Below are 27,076 nucleotides of genomic sequence, written 5' to 3' on the forward strand. Positions count from 1 at the left end.
GGAAGAGCTGTTACGATATCACCCATGAAGTATATTTGGTATTTGGTAAGTTAACAAAAGTACGTAGTCCACTGCACACAGATTCCTTGCCAAACCTCTGCGTGCAGCTGTCTTGATGCATGTAAGGAAAAAGATCAGAAAATTGTTCCTTTAGGTAGCAGATACCCATGGTAATAGAGTACATTGGTTGAGAAGTAGAATTAGAATCTGTTTATTCTTATGTTTAGCAGAGATGAGCGAAGAGGATCCTACGAATACGCCCCTGACCGTACTTACTACGAGACCATTCGGACCCCAGGGACGTATCCTGAGGATCCTCGGCGGGAATACCCAGCTCGGGGCAGAGAGTTCTACGCTGACTGGGATCCCTACCAAGGAGACTACTATGACCCACGATACTACGATGACCCTCGCGAGTACCGGGATTACCGGGGAGATCCATACGAGCAGGACATCAGGGAGTACAGCTACAGGCAACGGGAGAGGGAGAGGGAACGCTTTGAATCCGATCGGGACAGAGACCACGAGCGGAGACCGATTGAGCGGAGCCAGAGCCCAACGCATTCCCGGCGCCCGCAGAGCCCTGGAGCATCCCCCTCACAGTCGGAACGGCTGCAGAGTGACTCTGAGAGGAGGATTTACAGCAGGTCCTCAGATCGCAGTGGTAGCTGCAGCTCACTGTCCCCTCCTCGATACGACAAGCTCGACAAAGCCCGTGTAGAACGATACGCAAAAAACGAGAAAGTGGAGAAGGAGCGCATTTTCGAGCAGGAGAGGGTGGACAAGGAGAAGCGCTTGGTGAGGAAGGAAAAGCTGGAAAAAATAGAAAAGGAGAAAACAGATAAGCAGAAACGAAAAGCGAAAATCCATTCACCCAGCTCTCAGTCCTCGGAAACAGATCAGGAGAATGAGAGAGAGCCCAGCCCAGAAAAACTGAAGGGCAACAGTAAACAAAGCAAAGAGAGGGGTGACAAAGAGGGGACAGCAAAGAACCGCCTGGAACTGATGCCCTGTGTTGTGCTAACCCGTGTGAAGGAAAAGGAGGGGAAGGTGATCGATCAGCCTGTGCTGGAGAAACTGAGGGCAAAGCTGGATAATGACACTCTGAAATCCCCACTTCTTGAACAGAAAACCCAGACATCCCAGGCTGAGCAAGCCAAGTCTGAGCAGTCTAAACAAGAACCTGCCAGAACTAAGGTGCAGAAGGAGAAAGCCCTTGCCAGTCATATCGAAGTGGTGGATAAGGAGGGAAAAATGAAACCCAAAAAGCACTTGAAGACAGAGCAAACTTCTGAGGGGGCCAACACAGTTGATTTAGATAAGTTGGAGGCTCGTAAAAGGCGTTTTGCCGATGCGAATCCGAAACCTGACAGGCAAAAACTGGATGTAAAACGGAGCAGCCAAGATGAGGAGGATGCACGCATGGCTTTGAAAAAGCAGCTTGATGTGACAGCATCGTCTAGAGAAGCAGCAGTGGTAAGGGAAGGAGAATTGGAGAGAAAACCCCTGAGGAAGGAGATGCTTAAAAAGGAATCTAAAAAACTCAAACTGGAAAGACTTATTCCTGTTACTAGTCCCAAAGAAATTCAAGATACTCTTAATGTTGGTGGGATTGGCATGCGTCCCACCCTGGATCTGCAGGCGAGACTCATGGAGGCACCTGATGAACCTGTGGAAGTTCAGGAACTCCCTCCTAAAAAACCAAACCTGGTAAAGCCCCAGCATAAGCAGGTACAGCTGCTGGATGAGCAGGGAACGGAGAGAGAGGATGCAAGGAAGAACTACTCAGGCCTTCCTGAAGAAACACCAGACCATAAACTTAGCCAAGAGAAACCTGCCTCGGCTGACGTGGAGGAGAAAATCAGCATCGACATTGACCACACACAGAGCTACCGGAAACAAATGGAGCAAAGTCGCAGGTTGAAACAGCAGCTGGAAATGGAGATAGCAAAGACTGAGAAGTTTGGTAGTCCAAAGAAAGATGTGGATGAATATGAAAAGCGGAGTCTGGTTCACGAGGTGGGAAAGCCTCCGCAAGACGTCACTGATGACTCTCCACCAAGTAAAAGGAAAAAGACTGACCAGTTTGACTTTGAAATTAGCACTAAGAGAGAAAGGAACTACAGAAGTTCTCGTCAGGCGAGTGAGGACTCTGAAAGGATGTCCTGTTCCCCAAGCATCAGGCACTTCACGTTCCATGAGGATGATGACACACTCGATTCTCCAAGGATAATGCCATTGAAGGAAACCAAAGAATCACCTAAAATAGAAGAAAAGAGTCTTTCATACTCTAACATGACTGTGAGGGAGGAGTCGCTGAAATTCAATCCTTACGATTCCAGCAGAAGGGAGCAGATGGCAGAAATGGCTAAAATAAAACTCTCTGTGCTGAGTTCTGAGGAAGACTCAAGTAGATGGGAAACCCAAGTGAAGCAAGAGCCTGGGAGAGTTGATATCAGCTTTCCAAGCAGTATTGTGAAAAGAGACAGCATACGGAAACGGTCTGTCCGAGACCTGGAACCTGGGGAGGTGCCTTCAGATTCAGATGACGATGGTGAAAACAAGCCCCATTCCCCAAAAGCCTCGTCCTTGTTAGAGAGTTCCAGGTTGTCTTTTTTATTAAGGGACAGAGAAGAGAAGTTCCGTGAAAGAGAGGAAAGACTCCAGTCCAGTTCCTTAGAAAGAAACAAATTCTACTCTTTTGCATTGGACAAGACAATCACACCTGACACAAAGGCCCTGCTTGAAAGGGCTAAATCCCTCTCTTCCTCCAGAGAGGAAAACTGGTCCTTTCTAGACTGGGATTCAAGATTTGCTAGTTTCAGAAACAATAAAGACAAGGAGAAGGTTGACTCGGCTCCAAGACCTATTCCATCCTGGTATATGAAAAAGAAAAAAATCAGAACCGATTCCGAAGGTGGAAAACTGGATGATAAGAAAGAAGATCATAAAGAGGAGGAACAAGAACGGCAGGAGCTGTTTGCTTCTCGGTTTTTGCACAGTTCAATCTTTGAACAGGACTCCAAACGCCTGCAGCATTTAGAAAGGAAGGATGATGATCTGGACTTCATCTCTGGAAGGTTGTACGGGAGACAGTCCTCTTCTGATGGGACAAACAGCACAGCTGATCTGGTGCAAGAGCCGGTGGTTCTCTTCCACAGTAGGTTTGTTGAGCTGACACGAATGCAGCAGAAAGAAAAGGAGAAAGATCAGAAACCAAAAGAGTTGGAGAAACAGGAAGATAAAGAAAACTGGCCGAAAACACCAGAAATGGTTCCTGATAATAAAGAAACAGAACATAAGCCCTCTTCAATTGTTGGTCCCTCTTCAGTCACTGTCCTCCCACAGGAGCCAACTCCCATTGCTCCTGAGAAAACAGTGAGCGAAAAAGTCCTGGTGGAACCAGCTTCTGTCAAAGAAGAGAAACCTTCTGAACCTGCTGCTGCAGCAGAGGAACAAAAACCTTTCCCTGAACTTGCTGCACCTGTCAAAATGGAACCTCCTGAGCAAACAGAACCTCTTCCAGTTGTGGAAGCGAGTAAAGAAATTGTTACTACAACCCTGGTGCCAGAGGAAGATGCTATGCCAACAGAGCATCCTTCATACTTGGATACCAAACCTCCCACTCCTGGGGCCTCGTTTTCTGATGCAGACATCAGTGTAGATCCAGAACCTGAGGCTGCACAGCTGCTTCCACCTCCACCCAAGCTAGTTCAGAAGTCAGATGAGGCTGCGGAACCTGAAGAGGAAAATCTTCCACCCTCTGCCAACACCGATGCTGGTGTGAGTCAAAAGGTGGAGGGGGCTGCTGAGGTCCTGCCGCCTGTTTCCGACAATGATATGGAAGTGGAACCTCCGGTTGTTGTAAAAGATAAAAAATCCTACAAAAGTAAACGGTCCAAGACTCCCGTGCAGTCGGCTGCAGCTAATGTCACGGAAAAGCCCGTCACGAGGAAGAGCGAAAGAATTGACCGTGAAAAACTGAAAAGGTCGAGCTCTCCTCGTGGGGAGACCCAGAAGCTTTCTGAATTGAAAGTGGAGACAGAAAAGGTTTCAAGGAATGCTGCTAAATCCCCAAGTTCTGCTGCAGAGCTGGAAAATGTGGAGCTGAGCTTGCCGATAGGCCGGACCAGGCGCAGGAACGTGAGGTCAGTCTATGCTACCACAGGGGACAATGAAGGCCCATCTCCAGTGAAGGACTCCATGGAGGTCACCAGATCCACCAGGAAGAGAGTGGAAAAGGAGCCACAGGAAACAGTGACAACTGTTCCCACAACCCCAAGGAGGGGAAGACCTCCCAAAACCCGCCGTAAGCCAGAGGAGGACATCTCTCCAATAAAGACTGAACCGGTACAAGAGGTGGAGGAGGCTGAAACTAAAGATACTGTAGAAGCTCCTAAACCTGCAGAGGGCTGGAGGTCTCCTAGATCTCAGAAGCTCACACATACTCACTCATCAACTGCTACCAGCCAACAGGGCAAGAAAGGGAAGAGTGAACCAAAAACCGATACCATGGCTGAATCCGAAGATGCTGCTGAAAGAAGCAGTCAGGACTTGAGCATGACTGACAGTGGCAATAAAGCAAGAGCCAGTGAGAAAGAGCCAGCAGCAAGTGAGCAGAAACGTGATCGGAAGGAACTGGACGTGGAGAAAAATCAGTTAGAAATCCCCACAGTTGAGATCATTGAGAAGAAGCCAGTGCCAGAGAAGGTTACAAAATCCAAAAGGGGAAGGTATAAAAATACTAAAACCATCGTTGACAAGGCATCTGTGTGTCTCAAAAATGTAGAAATACGCCTCAATGTCGATGAAGTCAAGGGCGCCTTGCGGCCCACTGAAGAGGAGGCAGAGCCGGTGGTGGTGGCACCACCCAAGATGAAGAGCCCTCCAAAAGAGGACATCCTGCCACCCCGCTTCTCTAAGAATGAAGTAGAAGAGTCATTCCCAGAAATGGAAAAGGAGGTGACACGGGAGCCCAAGCAGTCACCTGAAGCTGCCCAGTTAGCAAAGCAGATTGAACTCGAGCAGGCGGTGGAGAACATTGCAAAACTCACTGAAACTCCTCCGACAATTGCTGCCTACAAAGAGCCAACGACAGATGTGGCTGAAGTCCGTCAGGAGGAGGAGGCAGATAAACCTGCGCACCAGGCCAGTGAAACGGAGCTGGCAGCAGCCATTGGCTCCATCATCAATGATATTTCTGGGGAGACGGAAAGCTTCCCTGCACCGCCGACATATCCTGCTGAATCTGAGGCTGAAATCCCCACAGAGCCCTTGGTGTTGCAGTCCCCTCAGGAGGAGATGGAGCCTGAGACAGATCAGGCAGTGAACAATATCCTAGAAACCGAGGCTGCTGTTGAGCCTGTGGTGCAGCCGGTGCCCAGCTCTGTCCCATCGGCGTTGGAGACTGAGAGCAAGGAGTCCGAAGTCAGTTTCAGCGAATCTTCCAACTCTGCACAGGAGGCTGAGGCCTTGCAGGAGGCTGAAGTTGCTCGGAAGGAAAAGGGCCGCCAAAAAACCACGCGGCAGAGGCGCAAGAAGAGCACAAGCAGGAAGGGTGACGCCACTGAAGTCAACACCTTCGAGCCAGAGAGGGTGCAGGGCAAATCGCCCCCTGCCAACGACGTAAAGACAAAACCTGAAGAAGCCTCAAAGGAGGAAAAACAAATCAAACCCACAGCACCCACAGAGCCAAGTGCTTCTGATGTCACCAAGGCTGTGGCTGCGGACGTTGTGGCTGCACATGAGGCTGTCCCTGAGAGCAGTATCTCTCCAAAGGTGCCTGCTCCAGCTCCTCTGGACCTGGGTGCCCCACCCGTACCCCTTGATGAGGGGAGTCAGAGCGGGTTCAAGATCCGGTCGCCCCTGGAGAATGCTCCCATCACGCCACCGAGTGCCCTGAATGCCACCCTTCCGGCTGTCCCCACGCCAGCAACCAAGATCCCCACTCCAGTGCTCACCGCCATCGTACCTCTTCATTCCGGTACTGCCAAGGTACCGGAGTGGATGGTCAGGCATGAGGAACCCCGTGCCCATTCCACACCCCCACCTGCTCTCCCACCGGACACAAAGGCATCGGATATTGACACAAACTCCAGCACTTTGAGGAAGATACTCATGGAGCCCAAATATGTCTCGGCAACGAGCGTAACATCCACGCATGTGACGACAACACACGCGGAGCCGGTGAGTGCGCTGTCCCTGGAGGAGGCGCCTCTCCACCCTGCCGTGGAGGCCATCAAGCCGGTTTCCGAGGAGAAGCCAGCCATTCCTGTCACTAATGCCCTGGAGCCACCAGTGGCTGAAGCACCAGTGTTCAGTGAGAAGGAAAAGATCAACACTGTGATTGCTCCCAAAGCCACTTCTGTCATCAGCAGGATGCCCCACAGTGTGGATCTGGAGGAGGCACCGAGGATCACCTTGGTGAAACAAGCTCCCCAAACCCAGACCTGCCTCGTCAATGCTCCCTCGCCAAAATTTAAGCAGAGGTTAAGTACAAATGATAACAGCAGGTTTCATCCAGGATCGATGTCTATTATCGAGGAGAGGCCTGTGGAGACTGGGTCCAGTCCAGGGCTGCGGGTGAATACCTCGGAAGGTGTGGTGCTCCTGAGTTACTCAGGGCAGAAGACAGAAGGCCCTCAGCGAATCAGTGCCAAGATCAGCCAGATTCCCCCAGCCAGCGCTGTGGACATCGAGTTCCAGCAGTCTGTATCCAAGTCTCAGATTAAACAGGAGCCTATCACGCCATCCCAGCCAGCACCAAAGGGCTCCCAGACCTCAGCAGGCTATGGGACTGTTTCCACCCATTCTTCGTTGGTACTTGGAACACAGCCCTACAACACCTCACCCGTCATCTCCTCTGTCAAACAGGAGCGTGCTGCACTGGAAAAACCTGACTCGTCCCACCTTGCTGTCCAGACCCCAGCATCTCAACCCAGCAAGGTTCTGACACAAACTGTAAACACTCCACCCGTGCTGGTCCATAACCAAATGGTCGTGAGCAAAAAACTGTCTGACCCAGCTGCTCTGAAAGTGGAGACCAAGACTCTGCAACCCTCCAGCCTGAGTCCTGGAGTTAGCCCTCACCACCCTTCCCTCTCTGGGAAGATGCACTCGGAAGCAAACCATGTCAGCTCGGGCCCCACCACCCCAACTGACAGGGCCATCTCCCACCTGGGTGTCAGCAAACAGGAACCGCACTCGCCGCGTACCAGTGGGCACTCGCCATCGCCGTTCCCCCGCACCTGTCATCCCGGCAGTACCTCGTCTCCGGCTTTGTCTGGCAGCACCCCAGTCATGCTGGCGCCGGGAATTCCCGTTCCTCAGTACATGTCCAGCATGCATCCCGAGCAATCTGTTATCATGCCCCCTCACAGTGTGACACAGACTGTGTCCCTGGGCCATCTGTCCCAAGGTGAGGTGAGGATGAACACCCCTCCTCTCTCCGGCATTCCCTATGGCATCCGCCCAGAAGCGCTCCACTCCCCCCGAGCTGCTCTGCAACCCCAGATGGAGATCAAACCTCAGCGATCCAGCACACCCCAGCCAGCGCCCATCCGAGACATTGTCATGCCCCCCCTGTCCTCCCAGCATCCCCCTGAGGAAGAGCTGCACTTTCACCACACCGCGGTGTGCCGTGGGCCCGCCCCGGTGCAGTCAGATGTGCTGGTGATGCAGCCCGACTACCGCATGCATCCCAGCAGCCTGCGGCTGGACCAGTACAACGTCCCGCGGGACGTCAGGATGATCATGCACCCACACATGGCCACCGTGGGTGAACACCACTCAGAAACGCGACAATCCCGGACTCCCGAAGGGGCCGTCAAAACTCCCCCGGTCAGTAAGACCCCGCAGCCCGGGAAAGAGACTCCCAAATCCTCAGAAGGCAAGATGGCCCACTCTCCCCACAGCGAGCCCCGGCTGCTCAGCGTGCCCTCGGGCAGCCAGCTGCCTGGGCTGCCCCTGACACAGCCCGTGGTGGTCCCACACGGGGTGCAGATCATGCATCCTGCTGGGAGCTCCTTCCACGATTACCGGTCCGTGTACGGTGACATGAGGAATTACCACACGGCACAGCTTGGGCATCCGCAGTTCCCAGGCGCCTCGCCCATTGGGCTGCCCTCCCGGAGCATGACCCCATCTCAGGTGAGAAAGAAAACTCTTTATCTACCTCCCTGGAATCTGGAGGGTTTTGAGCTGTTTCTTGTGGGAAATGGGATTCAAATGCTGGTTAGCATCAGAGGAAGCCGAAACTACCCATTTCCTGAACTCCTCTGGGATTCCATCCAGGAGGGGTGAAGTTGCCTGCAGGTCTCTGGATGTGGAAGTGTCAGAGAGAGAATTGTCCGTACCAAAGTGGTGCGTGGGTCAGGCATCCTTGGATGGATGGTGAGGCTAAGAATGGACTTGGGGCAGGATGCAGGGAGTGGGGTTGCAGCTCAGGTGGGCTTGGAAGTGGAAGACTCTCAGTTGCTACCTCAGCAGGCCTGGTGCTGTGATACGGATGTCTTCACCAGGAATTTGATGGTGTCCTGGCAACCTTATAATGGGAATGAATACACCCTTGGCCTAAACATCTCTCCTTTTCCCCCCTGCCTGCTCCCCAGGGTCTGCCAGAGGGTGAGCACTCGCACCCCAGCCAGCCAGTCCGCAGCAAGACCCCTCAGATCCCGCAGGATCCCAAGGGCCCGGTGGCAGCAGGGCCGGAGCAGAGTCATCACCCCCCTGTGAACAGACACACGACACAGATGGACCCCCACGTCCACCTCCAGAGAGCACAAGGGGACACGAGCCAGGCCTCCTACCCCTCACCCGTCACCATCTCCATGAAGCAGGAGCTTCCATCACCTCACCAGCCGCAGGCGGTTCCCAAGCAATCCATGTTTATCCCCACAACCTCGGGGCCGCCCCTTGGCCGCCCAGAGCCCCAGTCCACACTCAAGCAGGAGCCATCCCCTCACCCCGTGTCCCAGAGACCAGTGGACATGGTCCAGCTCCTGACAGTGAGTGTTGTGCTCCTGATCTGGGAGGAAATCACTTGGCTCTGTCTCAGCCATAGCAACAAATCTGGCCTTCCTTGCATCAAAAATTACAGACCCAGAAAAGGCATTGTTTGGGTTTTAGGTTGTTTTGTCCCTGGTGGATTTTAGCCATGTTTACTGTTCCAAGTCAATTTTACAAGTCAGTATTTTCCTGGAAAGTGTTTCCTCGTTGTCAGAGGAGAGTGGTGGTGTATTTCATTTAAATAAAAAGGAAAAACCACTAATAAAGTGGAGAAAATGAGGAAGAGGAGGGAGGCAGTGAGGGACAAGTACCAACAAGAGGCTGGGAGTTGTGTTCAGCGCCAAATACCTCCCATATAATCTTGAGCCATTCTTCTCTTGTTATTTCTCAATCTGTCCATTTATAAAAGGGAAAACAGCATTCAGGAGCAGCCTTGTGCTGGGTGGGTGGCAGAGGGATTGGGATGATGAGATCCACCCAGGCAGGCTGGCCAGCCGGAAGGAAAAGGGCTGAATTCCTGATTTAGCAGGATGTAACTTAAGCCTGGCCTGTAGAGGGTGACCTGGTGTTACATCTCTGCTGAGCCTTTAAACTTCCAATAGAGGTATTGGTGGCAACCAAGCAGATCAGCCAAGATCTCAGTTCCCACTCTCCTTGCTTTGTGTGTAATACTCTCCTCCCTCTCTTCCCAGAAATACCCCATTGTCTGGCAGGGTCTCCTGGCTCTCAAGAATGACACGGCGGCCGTGCAGCTGCATTTTGTGTCTGGGAACAACGTCCTGGCACACCGGTCACTGCCGGCGCCCGAGGGAGGGCCCCCACTGCGGATTGCGCAGCGCATGCGGCTCGAGGCCTCCCAGCTGGAGGGGGTTGCACGGAGAATGATGGTGAGGCCCAGGGTGGGGCAGGGAGGGAGTTTGGGAGTCTCTCTGCTCAGTGGCAAGCTGGTCTCGCTAGCTGCAGGGCTGAAAACCACCGGTCCTCCTAGAAACCTGGGCTTCTGTCACATGGGCTCCCCAGGGAATGGGCACAGCCCTGAGGCTGCAAGAGCCCAGGGAGCATTTGGACACCACTCTCAGGGATCCACAGGGAGAGATTGTTGGGATCCTGTGCATGGCCTGGAGTTGGACTCGATGTTCACTGTGGATTCTTTCCAATCCAGGAGATCTCTATGATTCTGTTTTGGGATCCTGGTATTAACATTGATTCCTTCAACCCAGAGAGTGTAACACGGTTTGCAGGTGATGAGCAATACCTCTTACACTGCATTTATGGAAAAGGCAATGAGATCTGGGAAATCTTTAAGTCACCTTCAGTCCTGGGACAAACTCCTTCTGGCTTCATTGTGAGAAAGGTGGGAAATTCAGGTGGCCATGCAAATGCATTTTTAGTCCTTTACACTGTGGCCGTGCTCTCAGCAAGTGTTGGAATCACAGAATCCCAGACTGGTTTGGGTTGGAAGGGCCTTAAAGCCCACCCCGCCCCCAGCTATGGGCAGAGACACCTTCTACTATCCCTGGTTGCTCCAGGCGCTGTTCAGCCTGGCCTCGGACAATTCTGGGGACGGGGCAGCTACAGCTTCTCTGGAGTACAGAGTGTAACATCAAGGAGTTTAAAGTGAGGATTTTCCCTCCTGGATAGTGGATGGATGCTGGGAAACACCCACTCATCCAGCATTTCCCTGAGCATGTTCTTCCTTTGCAGGTGGAGAGCGATTACTGCCTGCTGCTGGCCCTGCCCTGCGGCCGGGACCAGGAGGACGTGGTCAGTCAGACGGAGTCGCTCAAGGCTGCGTTCATCAGTTACCTGCAGGCCAAGCAGGCTGCAGGCATCATCAATGTCCCCAACCCCGGCTCCAACCAGGTATGGGCACGGCACCCCTGCAGGGCCGCTGGGACACCGAACCAGACAAGGAATGACATGAGCAGCTCTGCCTTCTGCTGGAGCTGTCTGGGGTTATTGGTCAGACAACCCCCACATTTCCATCACCTATCAAACCTATTGATGGGATCAATATAATCATCGATGGAATCAATGAAAGCGACCACAAAGCCAAAAAACCCCCAGTTGTGTGTTTGGTGTGTTCCCAGTTCATCATCTTGGGTTGAAAAGCAACCAAAGGCATTTCCCAGCTCTTTATCTTTGAAGTAGAGTCCTTGTTTCTTCCCCATATCCTGATTTTTCCAGGACAGCTGGTGTTTTCTTGCTGAATGCATTTGGTGCTGGTTTTATTTATTCCAGGTGTGTTGCTGTACTGAACGCAATTCAACCTGTATGTAATTTAATTCTGGGTGTGAAGAGCCCAGAATGAGTGGCCAGTGCTCAGAGCAACCACTGAAATTATAATTAATGGGAATTTTTCTGCCTTTCCCTGCAAAATCAGCCAGCTCCTACACCTCTGGTGTGGAAAACTTCCCACCTGGGAAACAAAACCCATGACTCCTTTTTTATACAAGATTTAGGATCCTTTAAGTGCCCAGAATATCACTGAAATATCCCATTTTTAAACAGTTGTAGCCGTGGGTTTTCTCTGATCCGTGGTTTTTCCCTCCATGCAGCCTGCCTACGTTCTGCAGATCTTCCCACCCTGCGAGTTCTCGGAAAGCCACCTGTCCCGCCTGGCCCCAGACCTCCTCGCCAGCATCTCCAACATCTCTCCTCACCTGATGATTGTCATCGCGTCGGTATGAGCTGTTTACCAGTTACTGACTTTCTATTATTTTAATTTTTTTAATTTTTCCAAGGCCCTGCAGCAAAAAAAACCAAACAACTACAACAACAAAAAAAAAGGCCCGCAAAAAAAACACACAAAAAATTAATTTTAAAATAAAACTAATCCAAAAGAAGGAGAAAAGGTGGTGAAACAAGAAAAATGCTGCCAGAAACCAGCCTCCTGCCCGACCGGCCTCGATCAAACATTGGATGTTTACATGTTGCTTTAGCTTATGGACAACTGATGCACTCAGCAGGTGGACTGGGCTTGGGTTCCCATGCCTCCTTTTTGGGGAAAAAAAACACACAAAAAAGAAGAAAAAAAAAGATAAAAGGATGGCTTATTTTTTTTAACAAAAAAAAAAAAGATTAAAAAAAAAAAAAAAAGATAAAAAAGAACCTGAACTGCCTTTGCACTAAATTAGTGACTCGGACTTTGCACAGTTGGAGACGCTGTGACGTTCTGGATGTCTTGACACACATTGACCACGCTGTGGACGTTCCACAGGGACACTGCTGAGATTTGTGGGTCAAGGAGCATTTCACAGTCATTTTTTATTTTATTGGTTGTTTCGTTGGGTTTATTTTTGTTTGTTTGTTTGTTTTTTTTCCTTTTAGGGTTGTTTATTTTTTGTGGGGGGTTATTTTTTCTGGATGTGAACCTTCCTCTTCCTTCACCTGCCCCTGCTGCAGCCGTCTTCTCTTCATCTGGGATGTACAGTTTACACTGAAAGACAAAAGAATACAAAACAAACAACAAAACAAAAGGGAGAGCTTTTTTCCTTCCTGGTGGGATATGCAGAACTCAGTGGGTGTGTGTATATATAAATATATATATAATATATATAAATATATATAATACTGACTTTAAAAAAAAAATCAAATCCCCACAACATACATTTTTTTTTTAATCTGTGCCAAAAATGTGTTTTCAGAGAAAAAAAAATCTTATTTTCATACTCAGACTTTGTATTGTCACTCATTTGTAAGTGCGCTTCATTTAAACATCCCCTCGTCTCATCAGCTGTGGAAGTGTTATACACTTGTACAAAGACTCTGCCCCGGCCCCCCTCGCTTCCCGTAACAATTAATTTATGGAACTTGGATTTTTTTTTTTTTTTTTTTTTTTTTTTGTTTGTTTGTTTTGGGTTTTTTTGTTTATTTTTTCTTTTTCTCAGCGCAGTTTTGTTTTGTGTGTCCATTGGATTACAAACTTTATTAAAAAATACAAAACATGTTGGTGCCTGACCTTGTCCCTCGGCATGGGAGTAGGGAAGGGGAGGTGTGGGGGCTGCAAGGGAGGGGTCACCTACCTCTCCTTTAAAAACAACCAGGAAAGAGGACTAGGAAAAAGGTCCTTTCATTACACTAAACCAAATTTGTCTTGATTTTCCCTCCTGACTTGTAAATACTCATGAAAACTGAAAGTGCAGGGTTTGCCCCCACTTTCAATCTTACTGTGCACCAACTCCTCAGCGAAAATTATTCCTGGTTTACTGATGTTCATCATCCTTTGCAATGTAAGACTCACACTTGATGTTTTTTGCTGCTTTAACACCCAAATCCCTGCCAAGTGCAAGTGGGAAGCCTAATCTAGGCTGGTGTAAATGGGTTAAAATTAAGCAGATGTGGTAAAAGAGGAAGTTTAGGACAGAATTTGGGGAGTGGCCTCCAAAACCAGAGGAGCCCCTCAACCTGCACCCTTGGGTTGGGGGCAGAACAGGGCCTGTTTTGGGGTGAAACCAGGACAAAAAGGTGCTGCTGGTGCCCCAGGATGGAGGTGGGTGTTGGGGGCCTGGCCAGGGACACCCCATAGTACCCCTAAGTCCCTCTGGGGGAGTCAGGGTGGAGCCTTGGGCTTCCCCCCTTCCCCCAGGGAGGTGGGAGTGAGGTGGGACTGATGGACAGAGCCTGGACACGGGGCTGGGACAGATGGACACATGGATTACTAGGGCAGAGGGAAAGGGTCTGGCCCTGCTGGTTTCTGAATGGGGCCTTTGGGGTAAAAAGGGGAATTTTTGGGGTGTTGTGCCAGGGCTGGGGGGGCTGGAGGGCACTGTCTGTGTGTTCAGGTGTCCATGCGATGTCTATCCACTTGGCTGGGCCTGTCTGTCCATCCTGGCTCATAGCCTTCACCCACCCGGCGCATGGATCTGTCAGAACAGGGGAGTGTCCAGCTGGACACACAGACACGGATGGATGGATGGATGGATGGATGGATGGATGGATGGATGGATGGATGGATGGACATCCAACTGGACATATATTTCCAGATGGACAGTTGGACAGGCACCTGTCCAGCCAGACTCCTCCTCCACCCATGGGAATAAATGCCCCAAACATGCACTTTTCACCCCAAAAGTCTCTCTCCAAAACTAGCGATTTCACACCCCTGCCGTGGCCCCACACCCTGTGTCAGTCTGTCTGGGCCTATACCTGTGTCCCTCTCCCAGCCCAGGCTCTGAGAATGGGGAAAGGGTCTTGCCCAATCCCAACTACACATCCATGAACAGTGGGGAATGGGGTGGGGGCGGGCGGGGGTGTGAAGCTGCTGGTTTTGAAGAGGAGCCTTGGGGGGAAAATGTGCATTTTTGGGACATTAATGCACATGGGTGGAGGAGAATAGGGTCTGGCTGGGCAGATGTCTGTCTGTGTGCATGTACAATGTCCATGTGTCCAGCTGGACGTACAATTGTCTGTCCAACCGGCTGTGCAATGGTCTGTCTGGCTGTGAGTGTAACCAGCCATGTGTCCAGCGGGACATGTCCCTGTGTCTGGCCATCCACCTGTCCATCCGTCCCTCTATCTGTCCAGCCATTTCCAGCTGAAATGTCCATCCACAGCCCTGTCCATGTGTCCAGCTGAACAGCGCAGCCTGTCCTGAATCCTCCAAATTCCCAGGCTGGGGAGCAGGGATGAGGACAGATGGACACATGGATGGACAGACACATGTCCAGGTATCCAACTGGATGTGACACTGTGTCCAGCCTGAAGGTGGCCCGTCTGTGTCTCTACCACTGTCCAACCACCCACACAACTTTCCATGTTTCCAGCTGGACCTGCAACCACCTTCACCTCTGTGTCCATCTGTCCTGGCTGAACATGCCCTGGTCACTGAGTGTGTCCCTTCCCTCGCTGCCCTGGGGAACTCTGAGGGGACAGAGCAGGGGGGTGAGTCCAGCTGGAGACACTGACAGGGCACACTGCTGCAGCCCCCCAGCAGTGGGGGAGGCCAAGGCTGGAGCCAGCACTGTCCCCTTGGTCTCCCGGGACAGGGATGGACAAGGATGGACACACAGCCCCTGAGCCACCCCCACCCCAGCCCCACTCCTACCTGCAGACCCTGGGGGGCAGGGTCTCTTGTAGGTGTGCCCAGCTGAGCCCCCAGACTTCGGGTGGGCCAGGACAGCCTCCCATTCCCCCCCACCTCCATCCAGCAACACGTTTTCTCCTCTTTTTACCCCCAAACAGGGGCAGCGCCTGCACCTTGGTGGGGGTCAGCAGGTGAGGGTGTTCTGGGGCTTTTACCCCAAAAATTCCCATTTGCTGTCCTGGGTGGGTTTGAAAGCCTTAAACCACCGTTTTTAATCCATAATCATCTAATTTATCCCCGCTTTTAACACATCTCGCTCTCAGCCATGATTGGAGTATTTCAGACCCCACCCAGAACAGCCCCCGAGGGGGGGAGCCCACAGCGTGCCCTCTCTCCTGGAGCACCAACCCTTACAAAATATTGTATTTTATTCCATCTCTTTCCTTCCAGAAATATTTTTTTTTTTACAGACTTTGCGAGCTGTCTCTTAAATAAAGGCTGGATAGGGTGGGGGTCACTCGTGGGGCGGGGGCGGCCCCTCGGCCGGAGGGGCCTGGGCAGGGGCCGGGGGCGGTTCGGGGCCGTCGCGGGGGCGGAAGAGGAGCTCCCCGGCGGCGAGGACCTGCTCTGCCGGCCAGCCCACGGCGCCGTAGGGGTGGTAGAAGTCCGGCTCCGCCTGGAACATGACGAGCGCCTGGGCCGTGTGGATGCGCACGTGCTGCGCGAGGCTGCTGGCGTCCAGGAACTTCTCACCGCAGGAATCGCAGGCGTAAAGGATCTGCGTGTTGGGGTCTGCCGGGGAAGAAGAGAAACACACAAAAATGGGGCAGGCGCGGGTCCGGTGGGATGGGAGGAGCCGGCCCGGTATTCCCGGTCTCACCTGCCTCCTGCACTTGCTTCACCGCTTTGGTGATCTCGGCTTTAAGCGCTTCGGTCTCATCCGCCGTCACCGCGGCCGTTAGAGGCACGACTGCGGGGACAGGCACATGAGGGGGGCCCACCTCCCATGAGGGGGGCCCACCTGGGCGGGAATTCGCCCCCCGGCCATGGATCCTGCCCGAGTTCCGAGGTGCCCCCCCCTTGCAAATCAATCTCCCTTTTGGGGTGACTGCTGGGCCCTTCAAACTGCACCTCATGGATAAACCTCCCTTTCAGGACTGCTCCAACGCACCCAAACTGTGCCCTAGGGATAAGTTTCCCCTCTGGAAGGGCTCCTGGGATCCCCTAGGCTGCCCCCCACAGAAAAATCTCTTTTTCAGGGTGTCTCTTGGAACCCCAAACTGCTCCCTGGAGATCCACCCCCGCCTTTTAGGACAGTCCTATGAGGCCCAAGATGCATCCCATGGATAAGTTTCCATTTTAGGGAGGCTAACTTGCACCCCCATAAATTGACCTCACTTTTGGGACAGTTCCAGGCCCCTCCAGATGCTCCCCCCAGATAAGTTTCCCTTTTGGGGTGGCTCATGGAACACCCAAGCTCCTCTCCAGGAATAAAATCTCCCTTTTGGGATGGCATCTGGGAACTCCAAGCTGCACTCCATGGATAAACCATGGGACAGCCCAAGCTGCATTCCCATGGGTAAATTTCCCTTTTGAGATGACGCCCGAGTCCCATAAGCTGAACCCCATAAATGAATCTCCCTCTGGGGACAACTCTGGGACTAGCCAGCTGCTTCCTATGGGTAAGTTTCCATTTCAGGACAACTCCAGGACTTCCCAGCTGCACCCCATGGCTAACTTTCCCTTCTGGATGGCTCCCAAGCTGTCCCCCATGGATGAACTCCCTTTGGGAACCCCGTGGGCCTCCCAGCTCACCCGTGAGCTGCGTGACAGCAGTGGCAGCCAGTGCCTCAGTGGCCAATGTCACCATGTCATTGGATGCCACTGTAACGATGTTGACCTCATCACCTTCCTCGGGCTCCAGGATTTTGATGCCAACCTTGCCCTGGTGCACAGTCTTCACATGGGAGCGCAGGTTGTCCACTCGGTTGAAGCCACGCCCGCACTTGTCACATAGGAATGGCTTCTCCCCTGGGAAGAGGACAGGCAACGGGAGGTGGGTGAGGGAGTGATGCCCGGGAGCAGTGCAGGGTTTCAGGAGGTACCCACCCGTGTGGATGATGATGTGCTTGGACAGGTCGCCCACATTGACGAAGGCTTTGTTGCAGACGGTGCATTTGTGGGGCCGGATGTTGTCATGGTGACGGATGTGGTTGGCCAGCTGGCTTGACTGGACGAACCTTTGGGAATGACACCACAGTCACCACAGCCCTTGGTATCACCCCGGCACCTCCACCCTCCCTTCAGCAAACAGCACCCAGCTGTGGAGGGCTCACACCCCTGATATTCCAACACCACCCAAGTGCCCCTCCTGGTGATCCCAAGGGGAATCCTCACCTCTTCCCACAACGTTCACACACGTAGGGCTTCTCCCCGGTGTGCTGGCGCACGTGGGCGATGAGGGAGCTTGCCTGGGTGAAGGCTTTCCCACAGATCAAGCACTGGCACGGCTTCTCTCCTGGGGAAACACAGGAGAAGGTGGGTGGGGAGCACGAGGTAGGGGAAGAGCCCGCAAGGAGGCAGGAGTGTGTCCGTACCAGTGTGGATGCGGATGTGGCGCTGGAGTGCACCAGGGTCAGCGAACTGGCGCTGGCAGTGCACGCACACGTACGGCTTCTCCCCGCTGTGGATCCGCAGGTGCCGCTTCAGGTTACCTGGGAGCAGGGCAGGCTGAAGGACACTGGATCCTTCTCCCCCTTTTCCTCCTTCCCACAGTCCCAGAAGCTCCCTCAGAAAGCCTGGTGCTATTCAGGGACCAGGGACTGCACAGAGATCAAGGGAAGTCGGTTGCACCTTGCCTGGGATTAGGCAATGACGTGGAAATGGAGACAGCCAGGACAAGCACCCAGTGTTAGAGAGGAACAAAAAACTTCATTGGGAACATTCCAGCCCCCTGGGTCTGCAGCAGGCTGGGAGAAGATGGGAGGAGACATCCCCATCTGCAACATTTGGATGAGGAGCTCCTTTCCAGGGTGTGGCTCAATGGGGAAAACCAGGAATTCATGCAGCACAACCATGGCACTGTAAAGCTGGGATGAAATCCTTCCTCTGGCTCTGATCCAGCCCCACAATATTCCCTGTTCCCCCCCAACCATCTAAGTCCTGTCTCTCAGCCCCTCAGCCCCCATGTTACCTGATGTGGTGAACTGCTTCCCGCACTCCCGGCACTTCAGGGGCCCATCTGCAATGTGGATCTTCAGGTGAGCCTTCAAATTCCCCACCTGGGGATGGAGAACCGTATGGAGAGAGTCCCAAACCACCTTGTCTCCCTTCAGAGCAACTCAAGTCCCTGCAGATCCCTTTTGTAGTGGCCTCTGGGACCTCCAAGTTTCACCCCATGGCTAAACCACCCTTTCCAAGCTCCAAGACCCCTGAAGTGCATCCCATGGACAAATCTCCCTTCCAGGACTGTTCTGGGACCCCCAACTACACCTCATGGAATACACCACCATCCCAGGAGAGCTCCAAGACCCCCAAACTGCACCCCATGGACCAATCTCCCTTCCAAGACCACAGTGGCCCAGCTTCCCCACTCCCCCACACACCTGGTTGAACTTCTTGTCACAGTGGGGACACTTGTGCTCCTTGTCAGTGTCGTGGGTCTCCAGGTGGCGCATCTTGGAGGTGGGGTCGGAGAAGGAGCGCCCACAGTAGTCGCACTGGTAGGGCTTCTCCCCACTGTGCACCAGCTGGTGCCGTTTCAGGTTGCCCGAAGTGGTGAAGAGCTTGCTGCAGTCCTCGCAGCGGTAGCGTGCCTCGCCCGTGTGCCGCTTCTTGTGCAGGTTCAGGAGACTGATGAGCCGGTAGCTCTTCCCGCACTCCTCACAGCCATAAGGCTTCAGCGGGCTGGGATGAGGTGGGAACGTCACACCCAGCACCGGCATCTCGTTGCCCCAGTCTGAGCGTCACCCCTCAGCCAGACCCACAGCAATTACGGAACAGCTTGTCTTGGGGGAGACCTCCGAACTCATCTTGTTCCACCAGACCCCACCTGCCACTAGACCAGGTTGGTTCAGGCCCCATCCAACCCTGAACACTTCCAAGGACAAGGAGTCCATGAAACAACACAAAATGGAAGAATAATTTGGATGATGCTCTTAGATACTGGATGCGATTCTGATGGTGTCTGTGCAGGGCCAGAAGTTGGACTTGATCCTTATGGATCCCTTCCAACTCAGGACTAATCTGTGACTATGACAGAGGCAGAAAGACAAATCTCCTGGATGCCCCAATACACCAGTGGATTTCAAAAGAATTCAACCATTCCTCACATTTTTCAGGTGTCTTTCCCTGGCTCCACCCATACCTGTGTGTCTTCTCATGGGCCTTGCAGGCAGCCGGGTCAGAGAAGGCCTTGTTGCACTCCCTGCACGAGAAGGGCTTCTCTCCAGTGTGGATACGGATGTGCCGCTTGAAGTTCCCGGTGTGGGTGAACTCCTTCCCGCAGTCCTAGGGATGGAGGGATAGGCACTGTCACCCCGCTCTCCCCGAGGCACCTGGATATGCAGCCCAGGAGCCTGGCTGGCCTCACCTCGCACTTGTGAGTGACGGAGCTGTAGGCCTTGGACTCGGTGCGGTCGTTGTAGGTGCTGGAGTGCAGCAGGCCCAGCTCCCCCGAGTTCTCCTGCCCAGAATCTGCGCTTCCCAACTTGTTATCCTCAGCATTTTCCCCATTCTCCAGCTGGGCAGTCTCCTCCTCAGGGATTTTACCCTCGTCTTGCTTCTTCACTATCATTTCCCCCTCTTCCTCCTTCCTTTCCAGCTTCATCTCTGCAGGTAGAAAACAGGGGATGCTCAAATTTGGGAGCAGCAGCAGAGACACAAAATCCACCTGTATTTCCTAACCTAAGGAGACTGGAATTAGGTGTCCCCTCTCTCCAGAGACATCACAGAAACATCTGAGTTGGAAGGGAAAACTCATCCATCATGACCTTTGCTTGCAATCACTTTGAGTCATTAGCCCTAAATTCCCAATGCTTGTGCAGGCAGAGGAGAATTTCCCAACTCTTTTCACTATGCTCCATGAAAACTGGTCGCAGAGGATCTGTGCCTCACAAAACTCACACTCACACAATTAATTCCACAGAAAATGAGGACTCAAGCTCTGGCCATCTTTGGCCCAGCCCTGCTCACCAACACACCTCCTGTCCCAGCGGTGTCCATGGCCGTGGGGCTGCCGCTGCCCACCGCACTCTCCGACGGCGGTGGGAGCCCAGGAATGTCAGCCTTGAGATCCTCCTGGATGGCAGCACTTGTCCCTGTGAGCACTGGAGTGTCAGGACAGGGTGTGCTGGGGATGACAGCAAGACCCAGGCTGTCACCCCTTGGTGGCTCATCTTCCTGCCCAACTGGCTGCTCTGCAGGCGCCTTGGGCTTTGACACCTCTGGCTTCTTCTCCTTCCCCTCCGCATGGGGAGCAGCTGCTCTAGCTTCACCAGGCCCCCACAGAGCTTCTGCCAGTACTGATGTCTTGTCCTCAGCCATCACCTTATCGGCTCCTGTAAGGGAACAGATGAACCTGTCCAGCTGCTGCTGCCAGGATTCCCAAATCCCACAAAATTCACAGAAGCAATTTTTCAACTGCTGGTGCTGCCCAAGGGGGTCAAAACCCCATCCAGGTGCCTCAGATGCACCCAGGAACTGGGGTTCCAAAGTGGCCAAGGAGCATAAGATAAATTTTGGACTGCATGAAGCATAAGTGGGTAAAACCTGACTTTGTGTGGCTGAGGGGAAGCCAGGAGGGTACATACCGATCTCAGGGGGCTGCTGGTTCATCCCAGGGGGATATTCTGGGGGCATGGAGAAAGACTTGAGTTCATTGCAAGCGCTGACAATCTCCTGTATCTGCAGGAAACCTGCCACAGCCAGCACATCCTCCACGTTGTCAGGGCTCAGGCTCAGCTTAGCCGTGTACATGAACTCCAGAACCTGGCCCAGGCCTGCAGAGAGTGACACAACCAGAAACGAGCCCTCACTCCTCACTCTTTCATTTTGAAATGCTCAAAATAACAAGCTGAAGAGCCTCCCTCGAAGCCTGGGCATGGAATTGTGTTGTTACAGGACCTGGGAGGGATCCCAGATAAAAATTCCAGGCCTACCCGCAGCATTGCTGATGTCCAGGTGCACCACGTCCTTCTGGTCCACAAAGAGCATGCGGAAGTAGTCGCTGCAGGCAGCCAACACGGCCTTGTGGGCCTTGAAGTTGATGCCATCCACCACGAAGGTGCAGTCACAGAGCAGCCCCAACTGCCGCTGCTGGTTCAGCTGCTCCAGCACCTGCTGGCTGTGCTGTGGGAAATCCATGGCTGTGGGGAGGGAAAAAAACCCCGGGATGGGGGGTGAGGTGGGTGGTGAAACCACTGAAGGGGTCAGGGAGGAGAAGAGATCACAAAGCATGATCTGACTGCCCTGGTGGTTAAAATAATTGCCCCAAAAGGTGAACTTCAGCTCCTCTCCTGGCTAAATCCAACCCCAAACCTTCTCCTCGAACAGCCATGACTCCAGCACAGGGCTAGAAGCAGTTGATGGAACAGCCACCCTGACAGTATTCAGAACACAGCTATTGCTCCTCAGCTGTTCCAAGCCGTGAGCCTTGTCACCTCTGCAGACACAAGTGCCATCGTCTCTCTTCTGTGTCATGGCTCCTGTCAAGGCCACAGCACGGAAGTGTTCATCCAAACCTTCCAGCTCCTGCTCTTTCCAGCTGCTCATGTCACGATACCGAGGAAGTTTTATATTTTATTATGTGTTTGGAGGGAGTTCCCCATGCTTGGAGCACAGATCTGCCTAAGGAATGCTGCAAACGGTTGGAAACATGGCACACCTCCAATTTTCCAGCAGGTCCTTGTCAGCAAAGTGCCACACTGTGGATTTTCTCCTGAGCTGCATCCGGGTGATTGAAGGGTTTTCACTTGGCTTTGTCTTCCAACAATGATTCCAGTGCTGAAGGGATTGTTTCAAGGGACTGGCAAGGAGGGAGGAGAAAAGACACAGGGACTATCCAGTTATTGCTCATGCAAGAAGTCTCTAAAGCTCTGGATGTTGGAGCAGGAAGGTTACAGCTGGGGAAACACCACTGGCTTCCATGCTCGGTGTCTCTGAAAGTTTGCAGGCCATGGAAGTTGTATTTCCACTTCACCACCTCTTAAATCAGGAATTTCCAGTTAGGAAAAAGCGAGAGGTTTGGATCCACACCACCAGGTACTTCCAGTAACTGTTCCTTCCAGTGATCAGTGGTCAGAGGGAGCCTCCTCCTGTCAGCTGCGGGTGCCAGCAACACTCTGGGAAGGATCTTCCTCATTCAGCTTCCACAGGTAATCCCAGTGTGGATGAGAAGCCAGAACCTCTCTTGACAGCATCGGATCACGCACAGAGAGAGGAAGTTCCACTCCATTTTGTCGTTGAAATGAGCTCCCTGCCCTGGCTTTCCCCCAGATCAACAAACTCCCCCAGCCTGTCCTAAAATACATCCCTGACAGCCAGAAGAAACAGTACTTGGATCAAAATACTGTACAGCATGGCCCAGTGTGATTTTCAAAGCTCTGGAAAAAAGGGGGAGCATTTTCCCTGCAGGGTAAACAAGGCTGTGTTCCATGCTTGGAGAGCTCTGTGCAGCAGGATCCGAAGAATCCTGACAGTTTGATGCACTACAAGGGTATTCTGGAGGATTTGTGGGAGGCACTTTGCATCTGAACTATGATTTTTAACATTCCAGGATTAGACTTGTCTCAGATTTGCTCCCCAGCTTTGAGAAGGAAGCAAAAATCTAGGAAACTCAACTCCTCCCCAGAAAACCTTCCTATTTTCTGTAGTCTCCCCCGTAATGTCACGTTCCAGCTCCCTTGGAAGCGCAGCAGGGAGAGGCTTGGATGAGCTCTCTACACCCACACCCATCAGTCGATGTCATCCTTATCCACTACAATCCCTGACTCTGAGTTTTAACAGTCCCAAACACTTGGCCCCACCCCCCAGGACTGGTGCCCAAGCTCACCCCTCTGCTGTGAGGAGAGGAGATATCCAGAGGATTGAGGGTCAGAGGGCTGTGTCTCTCCTCCAGAGATTTCCCCTTTCCAGGTGTTCAGACCAGTCTCTACGGAGCCATCCTGGGAAAAATGGGATGAAAAATCCAATTTTAAACCTCCAGTCTGGGATGCAGAAGGTACAAAATCACTGATGCAGGACTGGGCACCCTCTGATTTCCCCTGAGGGAGACAATTCCCCCCTCAACCTCTCCCCTACAAGGTTGTTGAGTCTCTCATTATCTAATTAATCATGGACAAGTTCATTATGAGCCCACCCATGCCCACCGCACAGACAAATACAGCAGCCTCAGTCCCAGGGAGCTTCCCACGTAAGCTCTGCTAAGCACTCTCGCTAATTAGCAACATTACCTCTCCCCTTCCCTGCCACATGAACATCTACCTATTAGAAACCCCCAAACCGGAAAAAAACAGTGATTTAAACATTGCCTTTCACGGCTGTCACCACCCAGCCATCCACCCTGGGAAGATGAAAGGGAAGAGGGATTTGTTTCCTACCCACCGTCATCTCTCGCCTCGTGCGTCAGCTCGGGGAACAACGCGGCCCCAAACCTTGCTGCATCTGCCCACAGGGGTCTGCCCTCATTTCCAGGAACGGATCCTGCAACGTTTTTCATGAAAAAAATAAATTTTAGAGCTGATCTGAATGGAGCAGCTCCATATAATAATAATAATAAGGATCATGAAATAAGGAGGGGCTGTGGAGCTTGTGGTCAGAAGCGGAAGGCGAGCTGTGAGAGGGGAAGTGATCACAAAGCGGAAAAAATGTGGTGAAAAGGAAATAAAAGGAGAAAGACACGAGGAGAGGGACATCCTGGACGTCCCACAGGGAACAGACATCCTGAAGATGCCCTGATTATTTGGATTTCAGGCTTATGGATGTGCTGGTGCTGCTCTGCACACCAAGACATCACCTGAGCCTGAGATCTGTTCTGAAACCCCTCCTGTGAATGCAGCACCTAGGGGTGATAAACACTTGTTTCTTCGGGGAAAAACATGCTTTGGAAAGCTGGCTGATGGCTAGAATCTTGGGAGAAGCCTCTGATGCAAATACAAAACTAAGGAAATGGGGCTGGTCCGGGAAATGTGTCATCTGCAGAGAGCACGGACAGCCAGGAGGGGTTGTCACCTCGCCCAAATGCCAGAAAAAGGAAAAATCCCATTCTCCTTGCAATTATCCCAGTCCCTGAGGTGCGAGGATGTGTCTGGCGCTGGCTCGGGGCAGTGACCCCCCCATTCCCCGCCATCGGGAGGATCTTTCGGTGGCCCGAGGGGACGGTGATGCCCCAAGCCCGGGGGACACACGGCTTCGTTCGTGGCCTCGCCACGAGTCACCCCACAGCTGGGGGACTCACCCAGCGGACAGGAACACCCCGGCGGGGTGCAGTCAGGAGCCCCTCGGCGCACTCACGACAGCCGCTCGTTTCTCTAACGATAACCACAAGCTCCCTGGTCCCCTCACAGCACTCAACAAACTCTGACGATATCCGGCACCCCCTCGTTCCTAGCGCGACAAACCCCCGTCCGCCCCACGACCGCCGGCAGTCCCCCGTTTCCCCGTGCTCGCCAGCAGGACCGACCCCCCTCGAAACCTGCCCTCAAAGAACCGGGGGCCGCGCACCGGGGTGACCCCCAAACCGGCTCCGTTACTCCACAGCCAGCGAGCCGGCCCGTAGCCCCCTGCCCTGTCAGCGCCCGTGTTCTACTAAGCCCTCTCCAGAGGCCCTCCAGCACTCTCCCGGGGCTCCCACGCCGCACCTGCCATGCCGGGCCCGGCGGGGCCTCACCCGCGGCCGGCGGCCCTCATCGTGACACCGACCAGACAAAGGGCGCCGCCATCTTGGCAGCGGGCGGAAGCGGCGTCGCCCCGGCCCGCCCAGCGGCGCAGGCGTCACTGCACATGCGCGGCAGGGGCCGGCCACCTTCCTTCCCCTTCCCGCCGCAGAGGTGCCGCCATGACGTGTGGGGGGGTGGTGCTGAGGGAGCGAGGGAAGGCAGGAGGGGTGAGACGAGCTGTGAGGGTCGAGGGTGTTGGCGTCACCGCCGTGTTCTAGCTAACCAAGTTCTCAGTCGCCACATCACCCCTGCTTAAACACCCCCGAGGTAGCCTGGCTATGCCCACCATGAAGGAATTTTCCGTGTATCTAACATAAACCTCCCTTGCCACAACTTTATGCCGTTCCTGTTTTCCTGTCACTTGTTCCCTTGGCTCCATCCTCTGTCAGAGAGCACATTCTCAGTTGTTGGAAATAACATAACTTTCCTAACTAATTTTTAATCGTTTAAACTAATTAGAAGCAGCGCCCACTTTCGGCCATTAGTTAAGTTTCTACACAGACTCTTGTTATTCAGATCATTAAATCACCAAAACCTTAAGTTTGTTGCAACTAACCCCTGACAAGCTTCAGTAAAGCCAAAGGCATTTGAAGATTGGATATCTGGGATCTTAAATGTATGGCACTTCAAGGATGTTGGAGTAACCAGAAAATACAGGAGATTGAGGCCTGGAAAGCTGGAAATTCCCCATCTGAGAGGAAGATGATAAAAGGACTATAGAAATCAATAACTAATAGAGGATAGTATACTAAATAATGAAGTCAATTATGTGACTTAGAACCAATGAACATTAATTTATAAATAACTTTTAAAGTTTTGTATCAGGCTACAAGTGTACCCTCGATCACCTTGTCCAGATGGCTGATAAAGAGTTTAAACACGTCCAGAAAACTGTGTTTTCCCCCCAGCTTTCCTGCTACAGACGAGCTACTGTGTGGTGTGTTTGGGGCTGGGCTGAGCCGGCCCTTCGTCCACTGCACACTTCCCCTGTCCGGAAGCAATTTGGGCAGAGATAGGGTGTTTTTCCCGTTTTCCTCCTCCTTTCTCCGCATGTCCCCGGGCGAGGGCCACTAGATGGCAACCAGTGACCGGCGCTGGGTGCCGGGGTGGGATTGGGAGCAGTCGCGTCCCATCGCCGGGGCCCGACGGCAGCGCATCGCCGCTGCCCTCTCGAGCTTCCCCAGCCTTCACTGCCATTTATTCACCGCTTTAAACCCTTTTTTCCTGCAGTGGGGAGTCCCCTGAGTGCCAGCCAGAGCAGCCGTGCCTGGGACGCTGGCAGGTGTGTTAGCGCCAGTCACGAGTAGCTCGGACTGCCCCGGAGCGGGAGCAGCAACACGAGCCGGGCACTGTGTATAGCCATAAACAGGCGCTCGCCCCGTGCAGGCGCCTCGCTGCTGTGGGTACACACAGGGGGACGGAGCCAGGCCCTTCCCTGCGGCAGGCTTCACCCTCCCCCAAAACAAAGCCCTTGGGTTTTGAGCCGTCATCCCGGCTCGTGCCGGCCTTAGGGCATCCCGAGGATGGTGGGTGAGGGTAGGCGAGGGGAGGAGGATTTGGTGCCCTTCCAGGTGGGTCGGCAGCCGAACAGCTGAGGGAATGGCTCTGAAATAGAGCTTCGGGGAAGAAATGAGTCACCCCAGGCTGGAAATAAACAGGACAACGGGCGCCCGAGCGGGTTCTGATGCGGGTTTTTGTCGGGATGCCGGAATATCCCTTACGGAGACACCCCTCGGGTCTGAACCCACACTCCTTTTTGAGGGTAAAGCATCAAGGAAACATCAAAAAATGGAGAAGGCGGCAGTCAGACGTTCTCAATAATTTATCCCAAGCTCTATATACAAAGACAAGCTCTGGCGAAGGGTTGGGAAGGGAACCTGGCTCCCGGCAGGACTCTTGGCACGCTGGATCTTCCCCTTCAACACACGCCAGCTAAAAATTGCCGGACCTGGGACTCCCCTCCGGAATTTCTCCGGTGGGTGACAGGATGCGTTCAGCATAGGTCTGACCCCACTCTGGAGGGAGCGTTCCCATTCCCTACCCTGCGTCCCGCCTCCTTCCCAAATCACCCATTTAATTAGTGAGGGAGGGAAAGGAGCCCTCCGACCCC

The 27,076-nt window shown here is 53.1% G+C and overlaps 2 protein-coding genes across 6 annotated transcripts in view; one reads left to right on the forward strand and one right to left on the reverse strand.

The window, feature by feature from the left end:
- Positions 1–14,265, forward strand: part of SPEN (spen family transcriptional repressor) — a 67,220-nt gene extending 52,955 nt beyond the window's left edge. For 2 of the 3 annotated variants that reach the window (XM_062507764.1, XM_062507765.1), the window contains 5 exons: positions 228–8,148; positions 8,610–9,005; positions 9,699–9,893; positions 10,711–10,869; positions 11,565–14,265. In XM_062507764.1, coding sequence (XP_062363748.1) covers positions 228–8,148; positions 8,610–9,005; positions 9,699–9,893; positions 10,711–10,869; positions 11,565–11,696 — 8,803 coding nt within the window. In that variant the 3' untranslated portion in view covers positions 11,697–14,265. The remainder of the gene's footprint in view (positions 1–227; positions 8,149–8,609; positions 9,006–9,698; positions 9,894–10,710; positions 10,870–11,564) is intronic. The other variant, XM_062507763.1, reaches the window with a different exon arrangement.
- Positions 14,266–15,173: 908 nt separating this feature from the next.
- Positions 15,174–24,992, reverse strand: ZBTB17 (zinc finger and BTB domain containing 17). Of its 3 annotated transcripts, XM_062507683.1 has the most exons (16): positions 24,889–24,992; positions 23,633–23,731; positions 23,082–23,193; positions 21,190–21,396; positions 20,842–21,030; positions 20,233–20,589; positions 19,623–19,861; positions 19,398–19,540; positions 18,637–18,937; positions 18,225–18,312; positions 17,629–17,745; positions 17,429–17,549; positions 17,141–17,271; positions 16,847–17,062; positions 15,912–16,001; positions 15,174–15,823 (listed from the first exon to the last, which is right to left on the reverse strand). In XM_062507683.1, the coding sequence occupies exons 2-16, from the start codon at positions 23,636–23,638 to the stop codon at positions 15,546–15,548; spliced, it is 2,595 nt and encodes an 864-aa protein (XP_062363667.1). In that variant the 5' UTR covers positions 23,639–23,731; positions 24,889–24,992; the 3' UTR covers positions 15,174–15,545. The 3 variants fall into 3 exon arrangements, with proteins under 3 accessions (XP_062363667.1, XP_062363665.1, XP_062363668.1); XM_062507681.1 differs by having other exon boundaries at positions 16,847–17,271; XM_062507684.1 differs by lacking the exon at positions 23,633–23,731 and having other exon boundaries at positions 16,847–17,271; positions 24,889–24,973.
- Between the last annotated feature and the right edge of the window lie 2,084 nt (positions 24,993–27,076).

The sequence above is a fragment of the Cinclus cinclus genome, chromosome 23 (assembly GCF_963662255.1).
Source record: "Cinclus cinclus chromosome 23, bCinCin1.1, whole genome shotgun sequence".
NCBI classification, from domain to species: Eukaryota; Metazoa; Chordata; class Aves; order Passeriformes; family Cinclidae; genus Cinclus; species Cinclus cinclus.

Excerpts from the sequence above, each read along its gene's own strand:
- ZBTB17 (XM_062507681.1), bottom strand. Across the intron at positions 17,272-17,428 it reads TGTGAACGTTGTGGGAAGAG|GTTCGTCCAGTCAAGCCAGC; the intron begins GTGAGGATTCCC and ends TCATTCCCAAAG. Across the intron at positions 16,002-16,846 it reads TGCTGTCACGCAGCTCACGG|TCGTGCCTCTAACGGCCGCG; the intron begins GTGAGCTGGGAG and ends CTGTCCCCGCAG.